Source organism: Coregonus lavaretus, assembly GCF_964263955.1.
Source record: "Coregonus lavaretus genome assembly, chromosome: 16".
Lineage (NCBI taxonomy): Eukaryota > Metazoa > Chordata > Actinopteri > Salmoniformes > Salmonidae > Coregonus > Coregonus lavaretus.
In genome coordinates this window covers 24,501,900-24,524,644 of record NC_140003.1, presented here as the reverse complement: position 1 = coordinate 24,524,644, position 22,745 = coordinate 24,501,900, and the positions used below count along the sequence as shown (strand labels likewise).

The 22,745-nt window shown below is 40.6% G+C and overlaps 1 protein-coding gene across 2 annotated transcripts; it reads left to right on the top strand.

Moving 5' to 3' along the window:
- Positions 1-2,144: 2,144 nt before the first annotated feature.
- On the top strand, positions 2,145-22,602 carry LOC311143996 (sterile alpha motif domain-containing protein 9-like). Of its 2 annotated transcripts, XR_014614461.1 has the most exons (5): positions 2,145-2,412; positions 9,573-9,627; positions 9,746-9,816; positions 22,319-22,400; positions 22,540-22,602. XR_014614461.1 is itself a non-coding variant. In XM_084179908.1 (4 exons), exons 3-4 carry the CDS (start codon positions 9,793-9,795, stop codon positions 20,255-20,257), a joined length of 4,566 nt encoding a protein of 1,521 aa, XP_084036034.1. In that variant the 5' UTR covers positions 2,145-2,412; positions 9,573-9,627; positions 9,746-9,792; the 3' UTR covers positions 20,258-21,292. The 2 variants fall into 2 exon arrangements, 1 of the variants encoding a protein (XP_084036034.1); XM_084179908.1 differs by lacking the exons at positions 22,319-22,400; positions 22,540-22,602 and adding an exon at positions 15,716-21,292.
- Positions 22,603-22,745: the final 143 nt, after the last annotated feature.

Genomic DNA, 22,745 nt, shown 5'->3' with positions numbered 1-22,745 from the left:
TCTACAATGTCCCAGCATGCACAGGGAGATGCCACCTCCCATGAGGTTCTCCGATTGCAGCCATCTGCCACCGTAATGTATGGACTATATATCACTGCTAATCATCAGGTCACCACACCTTTGAGTCACTTAGGCTACCATCAAAAGTCTTACCACCCTCTCAAAGCCTCCAACTATATATTGTCCATATTTGGGAGATTGGCTCTCAGTAGTATTTAATTTTGGTCTAGAAATATCTTGGTTCAGTAATGACCGAGGGCACTTAGTTATTGTCTATTTGTATAGATGAGTAGTTACTTGTCATAGGTGACTTACATGTTGTAAAACGCAAAGGAATAATGCATATACAATCCTTTTTGAACACTCACACAAAACGGGACACACTCTTTTCATGCCACATCGATACAGCTATGACACGAAGTGATTTTCGTGGCAGGTTAGGAGAGCATTTTTTTGCTAACCCTAACACTAACCCTTTTCCTAACCTTAACCTAATTGTCCTATAACCTGCTACAAAAAAAGCCATTTCCGGTTGTAGCTGTATCGAAGTGGCATGAAAAGGGTGTTTGAATTTATCTTGGACCCATAGAGATAGATAAAGGACTCTTCATGGATATAACTAGTTTTAGCATTGACATTGCCATTGCTATTGGACATTGCCATCACCCACCATTTTAAAGTAGTCAATTGTGTGGGGATTGCTATGGGTTGTCGCCTCAATGGCGCTGCTCATGCTGTCACAGATGTTATAATGGCACATATATGAAGATGAGTCCTCTATCTATCTCTATGGCTGGACCTTGCATATAAGGGGCACACTCTTTTCACAGCACTTGGATACAGCTACTACTGGAAGTGATTTTCCTAACAGTTTAGGTGAGTATTTTAGCTAACCCTAAACCCTAACACTTTTCCTAGCCTTAACCTAATTCTCCTAACCTGCTACATTCATTCTCCTAACCTTATGCCTAAATTATCCTAACCTCCTATGAAAAAGTCACTTCCGGTCTTCTTCTTTTAGGGTACCTGTTATTCTCCTCTTGTGCTTGAGGCGCCATCATCTGTCAGACTTGGGCAGTGCGTCCTTATTCAAATAAAAAATTATGCCTCTGAGGCCAACATTAATATTGATAGAATCCAACAATGAACACATTTGATCAGAAGTTTTGGAAATGTACAAGTCAGATTTGACTCACTTTATTAAATGGGACCACAAAGAACAATTGATCGCTGGCTGCAATCTTACTGCTGTACTATAGGTAAACTGGAGCACCAATGTTGGATACTGTGACGTATTTCAAAAATCCTCGTCACCATGATAAACTGGTTCTTCGATTATAGTCACTGCATCAATGTTGAAAATACAGAATCTGCCTATCAAATGCAGAAAGGCCATAGTAGCCTACATATATAACCAAACCAAAAGAAAATCTCCTAAAACCTGAGGCAAATAAAAGATACAGGGTTGATTTGGGAGTTACCTGAGATTCTCCATTCTCTAGACGTTCTGTCTGGAGAATCTGTCATATATTTATTATGGCACTTGCTTGGGACAAATATCAAAAAATGTCTAGCCATACAGTAGCAAGGCATTGAGTGTTGGCCTGAAGGGAGTGTGGAGGGTAAGAATGGTCTGCAAATAAAAGTCTGCGCTTTCAGCATGAGTGAAATATATCAGCAAATATCAAGCTTATATGTTTGCAAAGTAGATGTCTAGTCTGGATTTCCATATCATTTGTGTACTGGCCTCCTGTAGCTCAGTTGGTAGAGCATGGTGCTTGCAACGCCAGGGTTGTGGGTTCGATTCCCACGGGGGGGCAGTATGAAAGATGTATGCACTCCCTAACTGTAAATCGCTCTGGATAAGCGCGTCTGCTAAATGACTAAAATGTAGAGAACAGGGGATAAGACACAATACAGGTCTACATCAAGAGTGCATATCCTCACTTTTCAGATCAGTAGCGATGAGGAGAGTGAGGAAGCCACTTCTGATGAATGAGATACACCCCAAATTAAGTTTCGTTTCAACTGAAACGCGCCGAATTGAGGGAAAGGTTAATCTTGTCCAGAAGAGATGGACAGCTAAAGCACACCCCTGCATTCTGTTTTTTTCAGTTATCACATACTCGTTTAAAATACCTATTTCAACTAAGTCTTTGGAAATCTTTAATATTTCTATACTAGTGTTCAATTTAATTGGTTTGCAACGATTTGCTATTGTTTTACACTATAATTCAGCGAAGTCAGATGCTTGTCAAATTGCCAACAGACCGCCTCCCCATTTTCCGCATTCTTATGTCTCTTCTCCTTTCGACATAATCGAACCCTTTCCACACCGACCATCGTTTCTGTTTACCACTGAGACTGGAAAACTATTTAATGTTGCTGTCAGGAAAGCTATAATAATGAAAGGTAAGTTTGCAGTTTTACATAACGTTATAGGCAACATAGACAACGTTTTACATTATAAAATATGTTCAGTCTGATGTATCGAATATCTCTCGCAGTTAGGCTATACATTATCCGGATATTACATACATTTATATAGTTAATGACATTAAAACGCCTATTTGAACCGATTTTCGTGCATTATGAAAATCAATGACATGATACAGATTAAAGTTGAGAACCATAACATATTATGCCTAAACTATAAGAAAAGTGGTGACCTACACTAGTTTTTTAATAATTAATGCCTCAACCCTCTTTAATTCGTGTTGCAGCCAAGATGCAGTCCTGCCACACTTGCTTTAAAGCTGAGAAATGGGTCTGGAGAAATGTAACCACTCTCAAATTGATCGATAGAGCTGGTATGGATGTAAGGATGGACAGTCCATGAGATCAACATGTTTAAACATATTTGAACTAAAAGGCAGTTTGTTTTACGTGGGCTTACGTTATATTTCTTAAGAATCCTTTTGCACAACGTAGCAACGCCTGCTTCCTCTCGCGATCGCGTCCTGTCAGCCTGATTGTAGCCATACTAGCCTCGAAGTCGCTCGTTTTATCATTACCTCAGTATATTAATATTGTAGCGACCCGCACAGACAGCTGTGTGTTATGTGTTAGGCTAGTAGATGGTTGTGTTGTACCTACCAGTACCCAGTGTTCGCGGGGTCCGACATGTCAATCAACCTGCTATCTGCCAATCACGGGAATGCCTGGAATGTTCTGATGCCGGGCATCCTGGCGGTTGGCGGAGTGGCGTGGAGGGGGGTTGGGCAGGGGGATGGAGCATTGGAAGTTAAGACCAGGTTTAGCCTTTGTTCTCTCTCTCTTTACGTCTGGGCTTGACAAGAGAAGGTGACGATTGGCTTGTGGGTTATCTTTCATTTATTTGGCGTGGGCTACGGCCAAACAGTAGCCTGTGTAAAGTTGGTTTAATAAACCGTCCATTCGTAAACTCAAGCCTCTGTCTGGACAGTTGTTCTTTTATGATCTAGTCAGGTCATCACAATATAATCAAATTTCTATAGCGTTTTTTTATCATTCTTGTTGAAAATTGTGTTTATCCGTTCAGTTAGTGATTTTTGTAATTCTATTCTTGTGTTCTGTGTCTTTTTTTTGTCTCTTTAGCTTGCAAACATTAGTGCTAATGTTAACGTTATTAGTTCTTCATTGAAAGTTAGGAAATGAAGAAGAGCAACATCAACATCTGGGCTGTGGCTTGCCTTCTCACAAACTACCAGTGTGGGCCTCTTGTGAAGGCATGGGCCAAGGAGCAATGAGCTACTACTCCAATGCATCTTTCCTTTTTATGCTGTGACCATCCACATTGTCTAACACCCCGTAGTCCATTTATTGATAATAAACACCACTGCTTATACTCCAAACACAAAGGTTTTATTTACAGTGACAAGAGAACAGAAAAAATGTAACTGAATTATTTTAAATAATTTATTAATTAATGAATTGCACAGACAGATTTGTTGGTTTGTTTCTCTTTCATTAATTGAAAGATAAAGGAGCCTGTCCGTAGTTATTTAGTCTTTCTTGCCTAAGAACCTTTGCATGTACACATATAAGTAGTACCAATCACCCTTCTCTCTAATTAGTGAGAACACCACTGGGTCTCTATGTATTCTCTCGACCAGAATGTCCTCATGTGCACAGACAACAAAGTCACACCACTCCAACCCAGTGATGTAGAGCTGACCTTGAACTTATGGGGAACTATGTGTCCCGTTGTGTGTGGAGGCTGCTGGTCAGACAGGAGGCTCCCCACCTGTACCTTTCCAAAGTGGGAGTCGACTAAAAGCTTTTCAGCAGACATCCCCATGCTGCAGATTAATGGCTTGGATAGAGGGTTAAAGTTCTTGTATGCCTCTTCTATCTGGAGAACTAAGAGGTCAGGGAGCGGTCCATGAAGGGGGCTGTAGAGTGTACTTCTGCAAAGCAAAGCAGCCGCTGTGGTTAGCCAATCTAAACAATGTACTTGAAACCACCTGAAATGTTATATAGTCAAAGTGTAATAGGACATGACCAGCTACTACCTACTATACTGTCTATTAGGGAATACTCACCCAATCCCTCCTTCTGCCATGCGCTTTTTGGTGGGCTTGGTGATGGTCATTTTGCCTATGGGCCCATGTTTCAGACCCTGTAAAAAGACAGTACAAGGGCACTATTCTAAATCTAATCATGAGACGATTTAAGTTTTCATTAAATCATTTCTTAGCATTATGATGTGATTATAACCATATGATGTTGATATGTGGTATAGCTATTAAAACATACCATAGTCCTTGGCTTATGCCACTGCTGCTCAGCCTCTGTGCAGCTGTGCACAGGTGGGACGACTGGTGTTCCCATCTGGGAATAGTGTGCAGACTGGAATAGTAATGTAACTGTGTGGTTGCATAATGCAGTGCCAGCAACACATGAACAGTGATGTTGTGTCATTGTTACTGGCTCAGAGGGCTTCAGGACAACCTACGTGGGGATATAAAAATAAAATGATTAGACTATAAAATAACTCAACATATGTCACGACCAGCAAACAGAAGTGACTGGCGCAACATGCAACAGCCACTAAATTCATTACAGCAATATGGGTTTAAACTTTTCTATTAAGGGTATATGGCCTTGTTTAAATTTAATCTAACGCGTCCAACATAACAGAGTTTACAGAAACAGCAAAGAAGATGACTTTTTTATTTATTTATTTTATTTCACCTTTATTTAACCAGGTAAGCCAGTTGAGAACAAGTTCTCATTTACAACTGCGACCTGGCCAAGATAAAGCAAAGCAGTGCGATTAAAAACAACAACAACACAGAGTTACATATGGGATAAAACAAAACGTACAGTCAATAACACAATATAAAATCTATATACAGTGTGTGCAAATGTAGTAAGTTATGGAGGTAAGGCAATAAATAGGCCATAGTGCAAAATAATTACAATTTAGTATTAACACTGGAGTGATAGATGTGCAGAAGATGATGTGCAAATAGAGATACTGGGGTGCAAATGAGCAAAATAAATAACAATGTAAATAACAATATGGGGATGAGGTAGTTGGGTGGGCTAATTACAGATGGGCTGTGTACAGGTGCAGTGATCGGTAAGCTGCTCTGACAACTGATGCTTAAAGTTAGTGAGGGAGATAAGTGTCTCCAGCTTCAGAGATTTTTGCAGTTCGTTCCAGTCATTTGCAGCAGAGAACTGGAAGGAATGGCTGCCAAAGGAGGTGTTGGCTTTGGGGATGACCAGTGAGATATACCTTCTGGAACGCATACTACGGGTGGGTGTTGCTATGGTGACCAATGATCTAAGATAAGGCAGGGATTTGCCTAGAAGTGATTTATAGATGACCTGGAGCCAGTGGGTTTGGCGACGAATATGTAGTGAGGGCCAGCCAACGAGAGCGTACAGGTTACAATGGTGGGTAGTATATGGGGCTTTGGTGACAAAACGGATGGCACTGTGATAGACTACATCCAATTTGCTGAGTAGAGTGTTGGAAGCTATTTTGTAAATGACATCGCCGAAGTCAAGGATCGGTAGGATAGTCAGTTTTACGAGTGCATGTTTAGCAGCATGAGTGAAGGAGGCTTTGTTGTGAAATAGGAAGCCGATTCTATATTTAACTTTGGATTGGAGATGCTTAATGTGAGTCTGGAAGGAGAGTTTACGGTCTAACCAGACACCTAGGTATTTGTAGTTGTCCACATATTCTAAGTCAGACCCGCCGAGAGTAGTGATTCTAGTCGGGCGGGCGGGTGCAAGCAGCGTTCGATTGAAGAGCATGCATTTAGTTTTACTAGCGTTTAAGAGCCGTTGGAGGCCACGGAAGGAGTGTTGTATGGCATTGAAGCTCGTTTGGAGGTTTGTTAACACAGTGTCCAATGAAGGGCCAGATGTATACAAAATGGTGTCGTCTGCGTAGAGGTGGATCTGAGAGTCACCAGCAGCAAGAGCGACATCATTGATATACACAGAGAATAGAGTCGGCCCGAGAATTGAACCCTGTGGCACCCCCATAGAGACTGCTAGAGGTCCAGACAACAGGCCTTCCGATCTGACACATTGACCTGCCAATAAGAATGGATCATTGGCAAGTTGCAGCGGAGAGTGCAGAGCTGGTGGCCGGGGTAGGGGTAGCCAGGTGGAAAGCATGGCCAGCCGTAGCAAAATGCTTATTGAAATTCTCGATTATCGTAGATTTATCGGTGGTGACAGTGTTTCCTAGCCTCAGTGCAGTGGGTAGCTGGGAGGAGGTGCTCTTATTCTCCATGGACTTTACAGTGTCCCAAAACTTTTTGGAGTTAGTGCTACAGGATGCAAATTTCTGTTTGAAAAAGCTAGCCTTTGCTTTCCTAACTGATTGTGTATATTGGTTCCTGACTTTCCTGAAAAGTTGCATATCGCGGGGGCTGTTCGATGCTAATGCAGTACGCCACAGGATGTTTTTATGTTGGTCAAGGGCAGTCAAGTCTGGGGTGAACCAGGGGCTATATCTGTTCTTAGTTCTGAATTTTTTGAATGGTGCATGCTTATTTAAGATGGAGAGGAAAGCACTTTTGAAGAACATCCAGGCATCCTCTACTGACGGTATGAGGTCAATATCCATCCAGGATACCCGGGCCAGGTCAATTAGAAAGGCCTGCTCGCTGAAGTGTTTTAGGGAGTGTTTGACAGTGATGAGGGGTGGTCGTTTGACCGCGGACCCATTATGGACGCAGGCAATGAGGCAGTGATCGCTGAGATCCTGGTTGAAGACAGCGGAGGTGTATTTAGAGGGTAAATTAGTCAGGATGATATCTATGAGGGTGCCCATGTTTACGGATTTAGGGTTGTACCTGGTAGGTTCCTTGATAATTTGTGTGAGATTGAGGGCATCAAGTTTAGATTGTAGGACGGCCAGGGTGTTAAACATATCCCAGTTTAGGTCACCAAGCAGTACAATCTCTGAGGATAGATGAGGGGCAAGCAATTCACATATGGTGTCCAGGGCACAACTGGGGGCTGAGGGGGGTCTGTAGCAAGCGGCAACAGTGAGAGACTTATTTCTGGAAAGGTGGATTTTTAGAAGTAGAAGCTCAAACTGTTTGGGCACAGACCTGGATAGTATGATAGAGCTCTGCAGGCTATCTCTACAGTAGATTGCAACTCCGCCCCCTTTGGCAGTTCTATCTAGACAGAAAATGTTGTAGTTCGAAATGGACATTTCTGAATTTTTGGTGGCCTTCCTAAGCCAAGATTCAGACACTGCTAGAACATCAGGGTTGGCAGAGTGGACTTGGAGGTCGGTGCTTTGCTACTTGTCTTGGCCAGATGATGTACATCCGTCACTGTTATCTTTGGCAGCTCTTGCAAGCACCTTGTGTAAAACAGTGCCATGGTTGGTAAGGGAGGGGGGTGTTGGCTATTTGCTAGCCACCTTACTAGTTAGCGCGTTGATAGCTAGTTAGCTAAGAGACACAATAAACAGTAATACAGTGAGGGAAAAAAAGTATTTGATCCCCTGCTGATTTTGTACATTTGCCCACTGACAAAGACATGATCAGTCTATAATTTTAATGGTAGGTTTATTTGAACAGTGAGAGACAGAATAACAACAACAAAATCCAGAAAAACGCATGCAAAAATGTTATAAATTGATTAGCATTTTAATGAGGGAAATAAGTATTTGACCCCTCTGCAAAACATTACTTAGTACTTGGTGGCAAAACCCTTGTTGGCAATCACAGAGGTCAGACGTTTCTTGTAGTTGGCCACCGGGTTTGCACACATCTCAGGAGGGATTTTGTTCCACTCCTCTTTGCAGATCTTCTCCAAGTGATTAAGGTTTCGTAGTGTGTTACCAATTGTTTTCTTGGTGACTATGGTCCCAGCTGCCTTGAGATCATTGACAAGATCCTCCCGTGTAGTTCTGGGCTGATTCCTCACCGTTCTCATGATCATTGCAACTCCACGAGGTGAGATCTTGCATGGAGCCCCAGGCCGAGGGAGATTGACAGTTATTTTGTGTTTCTTCCATTTGCGAATAATCGCACCAACTGTTGTCACCTTCTCACCAAGCTGCTTGGCGATGGTCTTGTAGCCCATTCCAACCTTGTGTAGGTCTACAATCATGTCCCTGACATCCTTGGAGAGCTCTTTGGTCTTGGCCATGGTGGACAGTTTGGAATCTGATTGATTGATTGCTTCTGTGGACAGGTGTCTTTTATACAGATAACAAGCTGAGATTAGGAGCACTCCCTTTAAGAGTGTGCTCCTAATCTCAGCTCGTTACCTGTATAAAAGACACCTGGGAGCCAGAAATCTTTCTGATTGAGAGGGGGTCAAATACTTATTTCCCTCATTAAAATGCAAATCAATTTATAACATTTTTGACATGCGTTTTTCTGGATTTTTTTGTTGTTATTCTGTCTCTCACTGTTCAAATAAACCTACCATTAAAATTATAGACTGATCATTTCTTTGTCAGTGGGCAAACGTACAAAATCAGCAGGGGATCAAATACTTTTTTCCCTCACTGTATGATAGAAATATGATTATATTAATATACTGATTACCTCAGTATATTAATGATAAAACAAGCGACTTCGAGGCTAGTATGGCTACAGTCAGGAGAGGAAGCTATGTATCAGGTAGGAAGTTGAGTGGAAGTGGGCGTTGCTAAGTTGTGCAAAAGGTCTATTAATCTTAATTGAAATGACTACTGAACAGCAGTAAAGATTGTATTTCTGTTACCTGGTATTTACTTGGTACTTAGAAATGACATGGTAAAAGTAATGCATTTTTTAAATCAGATATACATTTGCGGTTTTGTCTGTTCTCTCCTGCACCAACCAGATTTTCACAACCACGGCTACATCTTGCCTTATACAGAGTGGCTGCTATAGTAGGCATTCAGAGCCTGAATCCAAACTGAATTGCTTCATTTCACTTTTGTTTCACTTCATGATTTAATATTTTCATTGAAACTGGTTGTGTCTGTAATGAGGGGCATTAAAGCGATTGGATCAGCGAGTGCACCACACCTTGGGTACAATGTTTGTGGTGGTGTCCTTTGACAGTTTCACAATAATATAGTCTTCCTCTCCTGGTTTTATGTTTTACAGCATGTTGCAGCAACACAGCAGCTATTCGGAAATGGTGAAGACGGAAAACAAAGTGGTAAATCACTTTTAAAAAAATTTTTTATTGTATTTCTCTCTGGCTTATTCAATGGGTGACTATATTGCATTTCATGTATGGAATATAATGTTGAACTGTTTTTCAACTTTTCCTTCAGTTTGACTGAGAAACCAGTTCAGTGACAAGGATCCAAAGGATTTCAGTATGGCTGAACAAGGCCAAATGGAGGTATTTAACAAGGAATTAATTTTAAAAAAGAATAACAATATGTGTTATTTCATAGTTTTGATGTCTTCACTATTATTCTACAATGTAGAAAATAGTAAAAAATTAAGAAAAACCCTTGAATGAGTAGGTGTGTCCAACCTTTAACTGGTACCAGTAGAATAATAGTGAAGACATCCAAACTATGAAATAACACATATGGAATCATGTAGTAACCAAAAAAGTCTTAAACAAATCAAAATATATTGTATATTCTTCAAATAGCCACCCTGTGCCTTGATAAATAAAATAATAATAAATAATTATTAAATAATTATTAAATTAAATAATTATTAAATTAAATAACTGTGCCTTGATGACAACTTTGCACACTTTTGCATTCTCTCAAACAGCTTCATGAGGATTTTTTTTTACATTTTTAGTCATTTAGCAGACGCTCTTATCCAGAGCGACTTACAGTTAGTGAATACATTTTATTTTTTTTATACTGGCCCCCCGTGGGAATCGAACCCACAACCCTGGCGTTGCAAACGCCATGCTCTATTAACTGAGCTACATCCCTGCCGGCCATTCCCTCCCCTACCCTGGACGACGCTGGGCCAATTTTGCGCCGCCCATGAGTCTCCCGGTCGCGGCCGGCTGCAACAGAGCCTGGATTTGAACCAGGATCTCTAGTGGCACATTGTATCTCATTGTGCCTATTCAGTGTTCTTACACGTATACAGTATACAGTATATACTGTATATATTCTTTTTTATTATTATTATCAAAGTAAAATGCTTTTAAGATATCACATTAATAATTAATTTATATAGATAAAAAAACATTGTAATATACAGTACCAGTCAAAAGTTTGGACACACCTACTCTTTCAAGGGTTTTTCTTTATGTTTACTATTTTCTACATTGTAGAATGTAGTGAAGACATCAAAATTATGAAATAACACATATGGAATCATGTAGTAACCAAAAAAGTGCTAAACAAATCAAAATATATTTTAGATTTTAGATTCTTCAAAGTAGCCACCCTTTGCCTTGATGACAGCTTTTCAAACACTTGGCATTCTCTCAACCAGCTTCACCTGGAATGCTTTTCCAACAGTCTTGAAGGAGTTCCCACATATGCTGAGCACTTGTTGGCTGCTTTTCCTTCACTCTGCGGTCCAACTCATCCCAAACCATCTCAAATGGGTTGAGGTCGGGTGATTGTGGAGGCCAGGTCATCTGATGCAGCACCATCACTCTCCTTCTTGGTCAAATAGCCTTTACACAGCCTGGAGGTGTGTTTTGGGTCATTGTCCTGTTGAAAAACAAATGATAGTCCCACTAAGCGCAAACCAGATGGAATGGCGTATTGCTGTAGCCATGCTGGTTAAGTGTGCCTTGAATTCTAAATAAATCACCGACAGTGTCACCAGCAATGCACCCCCATACCATCACACCATCTCCTCCATGCTTCACAGTGGGAACCACACATGTGGAGATCATCCGTTCACCTACTCTGCGTCTCACAAAGACACGGCGGTTGGAACCAAAAATCTCAAATGTTTTACTCATCAGACCAAAAGACAGATTTCCACCAGTCTAATGTCTATTGCTCGTGTGTCTTGGCCCAAGCAAGTCTCTTCTTCTTATTAGTGTCCTTTAGTAGTGGTTTCTTTGCAGCAATTCGACCATGAAGGCCTGATTCACGCAGTCTCCTCTGAACAGTTGATGTTGAGATGTGTCTGTTACTTGAACTCTGTGAAGCATTTATCTGGGCTGCAATTTCTGAGGCTGGTAACTCTAATGAACTTGTCCTCTGCAGCAGAGGTAACTCTGGGTCTTCCTTTCCTGTGGCGGTCCTCATGAGAGCCAGTTTCATCATAGCGCTTGATGGTTTTTGTGACTGTACTTGAAGAAACTTTCAAAGTTCTTGAAATGTTCCGGATTGACTGCCCTTCATGTCTTAAAGTAATGATGGACTATCGTTTCTCTTTCCTTATTTGAGCTGTTCTTTATTATTATTTTTTTTTTTTAATTTAGGGGGTAGATCAGCTTTAATATTGCAGATAGATTGTAACTTCCATCAATGTAATTGTCTGCATCACTTCCAATCCCCCATATGTTTGTTTTTTCTCGCAAATACATATATATATATATATATATATATATATACACACAGTGGGGAGAACAAGTATTTGATACACTACCGATTTTGCAGGTTTTCCTACTTACAAAGCATGTAGAGGTCTGTCATTTTTATCATAGGTACACTTCAACGGTGAGAGACGGAATCTAAAACTGATCTTGCATGGAGCCCCAGACCGAAGGTGATTGACCGTCATCTTGAACTTCTTCCATTTTCTAATAATTGCGCCAACAGTTGTTGCCTTCTCACCAAGCTGCTTGCCTATTGTCCTGTAGCCCATCCCAGCCTTGTGCAGGTCTACAATTTTATCCCTGATGTCCTTACACAGCTCTCTGGTCTTGGCCATTGTGGGGAGGTTGGAGTCTGTTTGATTGAGTGTGTGGACAGGTGTCTTTTATACAGGTAACGAGTTCAAACAGGTGCAGTTAATACAGGTAATGAGTGGAGAACAGGAGGGCTTCTTAAAGAAAAACTAACAGGTCTGTGAGAGCCGGAATTCTTACTGGTTGGTAGGTGATCAAATACTTATGTCATGCAATAAAATACAAATTAATTACTTAAAAATCATACAATGTGATTTTCTGGATTTTTATTTTAGATTCCGCCTCTCACAGTTGAAGTGTACCTATGATAAAAATTACAGACCTCTACATGCTTTGTAAGTAGGAAAACCTGCAAAATCGGCAGTGTATCAAATACTTGTTCTCCCCACTGTATATACATACAGTTCAAGTCGGAGGTTTACATACACCTTAGCCAAATAGATTTCAACTCAGTTTTTCACAATTCCTGACATTTAATCCTAGTAAAAATTCCCTGTCTTAGGTCAGTTAGGATCACCACTTTATTTTATGAATGTGAAATGTCAGAATAATAGTAGAGAGAATGATTTATTTCAGCTTTTATTTCTTTCATCACATTCCCAGTGGGTCAGAAGTTTACATACACTCAATTAGTATTTGGTAGCATTGCCTTTAAATGGTTTAATTTGGGTGAAACGTTTCGGGTAGCCTTCCACAAGCTTCCCACAATATGTTGGGTGAATTTTGGCCCATTCCTCCTGACAGAGCTGGTGTAACTGAGTCAGGTTTGTAGGCCTCCTTGCTCGCACACGCTTTTTCAGTTCTGCCCACGACTTTTGTATAGAATTGAGTTCAGGGCTTTGTGATGGCCACTCCAATACCTTGACTTTGTTGTCCTTAACCCTCACGTTGTCCTCGGGTCAAAATGACCCGCCACTTTGTAAACAGTGGTCATTTTGACCCGAGGACAACGTGAGGGTTAAGCCATTTTGCCACAACTTTGGAAGTATGCTTGGGGTCATTGTCCATTTGGAAGACCCATTTGCGACCAAGCTTTAACTTCCTGACTGATGTCTTGAGATGTTGCTTCAATATATCCACATCATTTTCCATCCTCATGATGCCATCTATTTTGTGAAGTGCACCAGTCCCTCCTACAGCAAAGCACCCCCACAGCATGATGCTGCCACCCCCGTGCTTCACGGTTGTGATGGTGTTCTTCGTCTTGCAAGCGTCACCCTTTTTCCTCCAAACATAACGATGGTCATTATGGCCAAACAGTTCTATTTTTGTTTCATCAGACCAGAGGACATTTCTCCAAAAAGTACGATCTTTGTCCCCATGTGCAGTTTCAAACCATAGTCTGGCTTTTTTATGGCAGTTTTGGAGCAGTGGCTTGCTGAGCAGCCTTTCAGGTTATGTCGATATAGGACTCGTTTTACTGTGGATATAGATACTTGTGTACCTATTTCCTCCAGCATCTTCACAAGGTCCTTTGCTGTTGTTCTGGGATTTATTTGCACTTTTCGTACAAAAGTATGTTCATCTCTAGGAGACAGAACGCGTCTCCTTCCTGAGCGGTATGACGGCTGCGTGGTCCCATGGTGTTTATACTTGCTACTATTGTTTGTACAGATGAACGTGGTACCTTCAGGCATTTGGAAATTGCTCCCAAGGATGAACCAGACTTGTGGAGGTCTACAATTTTTTTTCTTAGGTCTTAACTGATTTCTTTTGATTTTCCCATGATGTCAAGCAAAGAGGCACTGAGTTTGAAGGTAGGTCTTGAAATACATCCACAGGTACACCTCCAATTGACTCAAATGATGTCAATTAGCCTATCAGAAGCTTCTAAAGCCATGACATCATTTTCTGGAATTTTCCAAGCTGTTTAAAGGCACAGTCAACTTAGTGTATGTAAATTTCTGACCCACGGGAATTGTGATACAGTGAATTATAAGTGAAATAATCTGTCTGTAAACAATTGTTGGAAAAATTACTTGTGTCATGCACAAAGTAGATGTCCTAACCGACTTGCAAAACTAGTTTGTTAACAAGAAATTTGTGGAGTGGTTGAAAAACGAGTTTTAATGACTCCAACCTAAGTGTATGTAAACTTCCGACTTCAACTGTACATACACATACATACATATATACATACATATATACACATACATATACATTTCCTTTTTAAAAATATATTTCCCTTTATTACTTTCCAACCCCACCACCCCTTCCCTAATTGGAGTAAACTAGTGAACAACAATGCTTAGGCCTCTACTTCCAGCTTATACATACTATATACATTTTATGGACACAGTCAATTTTACAATAATTATATTTTGTTTGTTTTTACTCCTGAACTTCCTCTACCCTCAACCTCTCCGATCATTTTCATGATGTCCATCCGGTTTGCTTCTATATGCCATATCTTTCTAACTGTGCTCTTTCACAAAAGCTCTCAATTATATAACCTATATACTTATTATGGACACAGTATGCTTACATTATTAGTTATCTTGTTGTTATTAGTTGTTGTTAGTTGTTATTAGTCCCATCCTTCAACACCACCCATCTATCTCTTAACACCATCCATATTGGATTTCTATTGTTTTACAAAGGTTCTGAACCTTTCTATTCTCGTTGTTTCTACAGATTATAAATAGAAAATAAAGTATTATTATATTATTGATCGATTGACTATGACTTTTCAGATCACCCAGTAATGTTATCTGCAGGGCTGTTTGAGCTGTTCTTGCCTTAATATGGTCTTGGTCTTTTACCAAATAGGGCGATCTTCTGTATACCACCCCTACCTTGTCACCACACAACTGACTGGCTGAAACATATTAAGAAGGAAATACATTTCACAAATTAACTTTTAACAAGGCACACCTGTTAATTGAAATGCATTCCAGGTGACTACCTCGTGAAGCTGTTTGAGAGAATGCCAAGAGTATGCAAAGCTGTCATCAAGGCAAAGGGGTGGCTACTTTGAAGAATCTCAATTATAAAATATATTTTGATTTGTTTAACACTTTTTTTGGTTACTACATGATTCCATATGTGTTATTTCATAGTTTTGATGTCTTCACTATTATTCTACAATGTAGAAAATAGTAAAAATAAAGAAAAACCCTGGAATGAGTAGGTGTGTCCAAACCTTTGACTGTTACTGTATATAAAACGCACTTTGCAATCATCAATTTGTATAATATCCTCAAAATATGCTGCCTTCTCAGAAACACCAGAGACCACATATGTATTATGTGAATCTGATGATTTTCTAAAGATTTTTCATGCTTGCTTTGTGCAGTATACACATCTGTTATGTTTGGCTTGTGGTGATAGCTGAATATGGGCTAAAACACCACCAAATGTTGAGTAAACCTGCTCAATGGTGAATGATTTTGTTGTTAACATCTATACGGCATATGAATTTCAATCAAATCAGCCTATTTTATTTCAGAATGAAGAGGAAGGCAAACCAACTGACCTGCCAGCTGAGATCAAGGATTGGAATAAACATCACGTGAAACAATGGGCTCTCAACGAGGCTTGTGTGGACAGTGAATCTGCAAATATCTTGCTTCAGCAGAACATTAATGGGCCCAGTCTTTTACTTTTAGAGAAATCTGATTTACTAGAGGTGGGTGTCACACTGGGGCCTGCAAAGTTGATCATTCACAAGAGGGATGAGCTTTTGAAACTTAAGAAAGTGCAGTTGAGTAACCCAACAACAAATCAGTCTGGTAGACCGTGCAAGCCGTACCCTTTTCATCGACACCATGATGCCTGCCGATACAAGGCGAACAGCATTCTTGATGTAACAGAATCAGGTGCATCAGACTATATTGAACCCTGTCATGAATATAAAGGATACATCCATATGTCAGAGGCAGCTGTGGAGAGCAAAATGAACAAGTTCACTGATGAGGTTATTCGATTTGCAGCAGCCTGCATGAATAGTCGCACTAATGGCACCATACATTTTGGAGTTGGCGACAAGCCAGACTTTGTTCATGGACAAGTTTTGGGAGTTAGCGTCCAGGACAAAGAGGCATATGTCAATGCTCTGCCACAAGCCATTGAGGGTCATTTTGAGTATAAACATATCCAGGCAGCCAAGATGTGCATCAAACCACCTCGATTTGTTGAGGTTCTCAATCCCGATATGACATCATCAGAGAAGTATGTGATAGAAGTGGACATCGTGCCAGACTTTGTGATCTGTCAAGAGAACATCTATCATGTTTTCAGCTTGGATACAAGGAAATCAAAGAGGAAGTCCAAAAGCAAAGAAATTGAGAAAGAAGAGAAAAAACTATTCTTCATTTGTGATAGTAGCAGCAGCAGGGATCTCCTTGCACTAACCACTTTTGCCAAGACGATGGAAGAATACAATAGATTTGTCTGCAATGTGTCACAGCTATCACAGCTTAGAAAACAAGCGGAGGAAAAGCGCCTTAGTGTGGTTAAGAGTAGTGTCCAGGGCTCCAGACTAAGTGAAATGATAACAGGTGGATCCCAATCCTTAGACAAATCCCACTTCGAGCGGTATGTGATAGTGACCAACAAATCACATTTAGTTCAATTGGACTCCCTGGGATATCTTCTTGAACTGAACCCAACTGCTGTTTTGGACTTTGACCCAGAGTCGACAAAAAATGGATTGATGAAGCACTTTGAAGACCAGAGTACAATAAATGTCCACTTGCCAGTACAATATAAAATCACAGAGGCTGTCGAAGACATTGCTAGCAAGCTAAAACTGACTCGAAACACCAGCTGGATCCTCTGCAATGGGGGTATCGAAGGAGAGGTCCCCTCAGATGTAGATGACTGGTTGATAGAGAAAGGAGCGTCTGTACGAAATGTGATTTCATTCCTGTGCCGGAAAGATGTGCTACCACACAAGAGATTCCTGGTTATTTTCATATTGTTCTCTACTGTGAGTGAGAAAATGGACCCTCTACTTGAGACTTTCAGCACATTTTGGCAGGAGCTCAAAGGAATAGAGCAAATACTTTGCATCTGTGAAAATGAAGAAGCATTCACCTGCTGGAGGGACCTGATTGAATCACGCTATGGATTAGACATTAAAACAAGATCAATCTATGAGCTCAGTTTTGCTGAGGTTAACGGCACCGTCCTCAGCCTGTGGTCAGACAACCGGAAATCCAGCCGTTTCCTACCCTGTGGAGGAGGAAGCAAAGTGCTGTTCAAAAAGAAAGAGGAGAGCAGCCTGGACACCCTGAATGTTCTGTGTGTAAACCAGTGTGAGGGTGGAAATGAAGACAAGGCCCTTATCCAGGAGAAGTTCTACAAAGGAGGAAAGGTGTCATGGTGGAACTTCTATTTCTCTGAGCAGCCAGGATCCATGCCATTCATCAAACGGGACAAGTTCGACATCATCATGAACACTGTCCTACCAGCTTTGAGTTCTTTGAGAAAATCTTGTGTGTCCTTCAACCTTTTCCATGTTCCAGGATGTGGTGGAACTACACTAGCCATGCATATATTATGGGCACTGAAAGACAAGTTCCGTTGTGCTGTTCTGAGGGACAGAACTGCTGATCATGCTGTTGTTGCCGAGCAAGTGGTCAAGTTACTGATGTATGACACAACAGAGCAATCGTCCCGGATTCCTGTGTTGCTCATGCTAGATGACTTTGAGGAGATGGATGACGCGTATGATTTGCAGCAGCTCATTGAGAAGGAATGTGTCAAGAGGGACATTGGATCTCGGTCCCCACAGGTCATTCTACTCAATTGCATGAGGGCTGAGTCTTGGGAGAAGACTGAATCAACAGAAGACACTGTGTTCATTGGCAATAACCTCTCTGAAATGGAGCAGAGGCAGTTCGAGAAAAAACTGGAGGAGATTGAGAAGACCTACAAGAATGCAGACACATTCTACGCTTTCATGATCATGAAGAAGAACTTTTCACCCGAGTATATACAAGGTGTGGCTCGCAACACCCTAAAGAGCTTCAACATAAATCACAAACATGGACAACTCATAGCTGTTCTGGTCTTGTTGAATGTCTACTGCAAGGGTGCAACGCTCTCAGTCTCTCTCTGTGAAGAGTTTCTTGGGCTCCAGACCAAGCCACATAGTGGATCCTCCGATGTTAAGGCTAGATTTGGGAAGTTTTCCACTCTAGTGACCTGCTGCACAGAGGAGGCTAAGGTTGTATTCGAGGCAGTGAGAATGATCCACTCAAGCATGGCCGTGCACTGTTTGCAGGAGCTTACAACCAACAGTGTAACCAAAGCTGAGATTACCGATCTACTGCTCACCACAGACAAGCTTTATGAGTGCGTACAGGGCAAAGACAAACTCATGAAGGATGTTCACACCATGTTAGTGAAAAGACATCACTCAGTCAAGGGTGAAGATTCTCAGTTCTCACCTCTCATCCAGGATATTGCAAAGGAGACACCAGGTGTTGAAGAAAATGTGCTATTCAATGCAGCCAAGCGCTTTGAAAAAGATGCCGTCATCTCTCAGCTTCTTGCCAGATACCAATACCTGAAGAAAAGGGATTTCAGGGAGGCGAAGGACTGGGCAAAGAATGCGAAAGATCTTTCCAGGGATAACTCCTACATTTCTGACACATCTGCGCAAGTTATCAAGCATGAGCTAAAGAGTGCCATACAAAGTGACAAAGAAGATCCCATAAAACCTGAAAAGCTGAAAGGCTATCTCAGAATGGCCCAGTCAGCAACAGAGGCCTTCAGGGAAACGCAGGAAATTGCAAAGAAGGAGGCTACTCTGAGAGTACAAAACAAGAGAGACAACAGCCCTTTCAACACTGCAGGGTGCCTTGGAGAAATTCAGGTTGCAGTCATCATTATCGAAATACTGGAAAAAAGTCCAGTGTTTTCTTCAGGCAATGTCCATCATGATTTTCTAAGTGAGGTTCTCTCTGGCAGGATTACAATCCAAGATGTTGCGAGGAACGATTCCAAACATCACAAACATGCCTCGTATTACTGCGTTCTCCATGAATTTGAAGATCTTCTGTACAACCTCAGACATAACATGAAGAAGCACTTTGATTTTCTTGACAGCTTTTATGTCAACTTGGGTCCCAGGTTCACCCTGAAAGACAGTCGAGAGGAAAGAACTCGACAGGAGCTCTTCCGGTGCTTTCATCGATACAGTGACCTCTTTTGCAAGATGGATTCCACAGAATTGATGAAAAACAAGAACCTGAGCATCATGCTCCAGATTCACAAGGGAAGGCAATTTTTGGAGATGAGAAAAGCTGATACTCATTCTGGGATTCTAAATTGTCTCTCTAATGGTACCCCAACTGACGTGATGGTAAAGATAGTCCGGCAGTATGCCTTCATTCTGAGTAATACTCCTGAAAGGAGTGTTAGAGATAAGGTCAACCTCATCTATGCCAATGTTGTGCTAAGCTGTGTCAAACCTGAATCTCAACACCTTCGCCCGTATAAGATCCTCATTGATCTTCTTTGCCAAGTTCTTCAAGGTCAAATTCCATATGGTGAAAGTTTGGCATTGCACTTCATTGCTGTAGCTCTGTTGTGGCCACAACAGATATTTATGTCAGAAACTGTGGAGTCTCAGAAGTTGGGAAGCTATGTGTCACAGATGAGGACATCATTCTGGAACGAGATGAAATCAGTGTTGAATGGAAAGTCGCCTGTTGTCCATTTCTTCTTGGGGAAGAAGCAGGGCTATGACCGTTTTATCCACCTTGGAGAAATCGAGAGGTGTGTAAGCCCACAAGAAAACTTTGCTTCGCTCTGGGAAAATGGCAAAATATGGAAGCACGAGAGGGTCAAGGAGCTCCTTTGCAGGGTGACAGGACGGGTACAAAGAAAATTCATTTTGGCAGATACCAGGAACACAGGCTCAAAGATTGAAGTCATTCCAATGTTCAAAAGCCAGCTTTGTGGAAAATTGGAGGGAGCAAAAGTGTCATTTGTCATTGGTTTCTCAATGAAGGGCCCACTGGCTTATGACATCGATTGAACATCCAGAACAGCCTAATTGATGCAAAGTCAGACACAAATGACCAAATGATCATAAAAAATGTGTCATCTAGAAAATATTCTGAAGAGATTCTATAAAAATCACAAAACTGGTTTACTTTTGAAATGACGTTTTATGGTCTAATTGAGCTGCCATCTGCAGTGTTTATCTTGAATGCGATCTCCGCGAACGTGTTAACATTGCCTTGAAAATATGTGTTGTCTACAAGCGTGATTGGATTGAATCCCGGCCTAAGTCTAAAAAATTGGTTCAACATTCAAACCTACTGTTAACTTGAACTAACACTCACACTTTACTCCCCCCCCCCCCCCTATTAGCTCTGACTTTGCTGATAGCTACTTTGAGGAAAAATTTACATACTACGACTGTGATATGTGTTTGTCTTACCTAGCTATCTTAAGATGAATGCACTAACTGTAAGTCGCTCTGGATAAGTGAGTCTGCTAAATGTACTGTATACATGATCTAATCTGGGTTTTTGTCACATTGTTGCAATGTAATATCTCTAGCAAAGACTCCAGGATGAATTTCTTTCAAGCACAGAATATTTTGTTTTAAAATTGAGTAAGGAAATATTACTATTTTATCATTTACTATTACTACTACTGTATAGGTGTTCCACTTTTATTTTACTGATGTACTGTTTTACTGTTTTTATTTGGTTTTACCATTGATTTTACCATTTACTGTTAGTACTATATCCATTCCAATTTTGATTTACTGTTTGTACTGTGTTACTGTTTATATTTACTTTTACATTTGGTTTTACCATTTAATATTACTGTTATATGCATTCCAACTTTATTTGACTGTTTTACTGTTTGTTTTTAAAGTGTTATCGAAATCATTATTTGATGTTTATATGTGCAGTGCAGCTATCCACTAAAACATTTTCATTCATGCACTGATGTTTGTAAAAATATTATTTGTTAAAATAACTCCAAAGCACTCAATATCATAACCATGTAGTAAATACTCCAATTATGTTTCCTGAATAAAAATTATATTGACTTATTTGTTCTGTATTAAATGCCAAGATTATGGTGTGTTACAGTAACCATATAATCAGTAAGGTGACCATCACTGCCATAAAAAGGTGTAAAGTTCAAGCATACTAGAACTCTAATAATATATTGATGCAATAATTCAGCTACAATAAAATTCAAATAGCTTAATGGTGTGACAGATTCTCCAGACCGAACTTCCACCTGTTAGTCTTACTCTCATATCAACCCTCCTATACTGTATCTTCTATTTGCTTCAGGTTTGGCTGATTTTGGGGTTTGTTCATGTACTATGGCCTTTCTACATTTGATATTACAGATTCTATATATTCAACAATGCAAGAAGACACATTGATGCAGTGACTATAATCAAAGATCCAGCTTATCATGGTGACATGAGGATTTTTCAAATATTTCACAGTATCTAAAATTGGTGTTCCAATTTATCTACAGTACTGCAATAAGGTTACAGCCACTGAGCCACATAATGTTATTTGTAGTGAATGGCTGTCCCACTACATTGAATGAAGTGAGTCAAATCTGACTCTCAAATTTCCCAAACTAGCCTACTGATCAAATGTGTGCATTGATTAATTCTGTCAATAATTTGCAGACATCACGTTGCGATCATGTTCATTCAGAGCAAAATAATGAGGCGTCCTTCTTTCTTTGAATAAGGAAGCACTGCCCAAGTCTGACACATGATGGCTGCAGGGCTGTAAGTAAGCATTTCACTGTAATGTCTGCACCTGTTGTATTCGGCGCATGTGACCAATAAAATTTGATTTGATTTGATTTGATGGCACCTTGAGCAAAATAGAAGATTACTTTATTGTCCAATTAAATGTAAATTAATTCCCCTTCTGCCTTTAGAACCAGGGGTTTTGTGTGCGTGTTCAAAACTGCAGTGGCAGGAAATGTACCTATAACACACCAACAAAATGGCAACACTTCACATTTTCACATGTTTAGTGCTTTGTTCTAGTTTATAGCTCTATATCTTAACAAGCCAATTCCCATGGTGTCCTCTGTACAGGTGTATACAGCCCCGCCTCACCATCTATGTGTGTCAGCAACAAGCAAGGAATCAACCACAGACCAAGCCAATGGGGGACAGGGTAGGTTACATCCCTTGTTACATCCCACAGAATCTCCATTGAACATGCCTCTTAGTCCAGGACTAGGCTGGGAAAAATCTGTCTGTCTGTTTGAAAAATATGTTTTGCTGATGAGGATCTCTTCCGCCCATGTCCACAGTATACCACACTCTCTATCTAGAGGACCTGACACTGGGAGACCTCTCAGAGAAGATACATCTCCTTTACAATATAACTCCCCAGCAGATCGGCCACATCTACGGACAAGGACCTACTGGGATCCACATGCTGGTCTCTGATATAGTGAGAAAGTCTGGAAGCAGAGTTTGATTGGTTTTTATTTATTTATTAGACCATTTTTTAAAA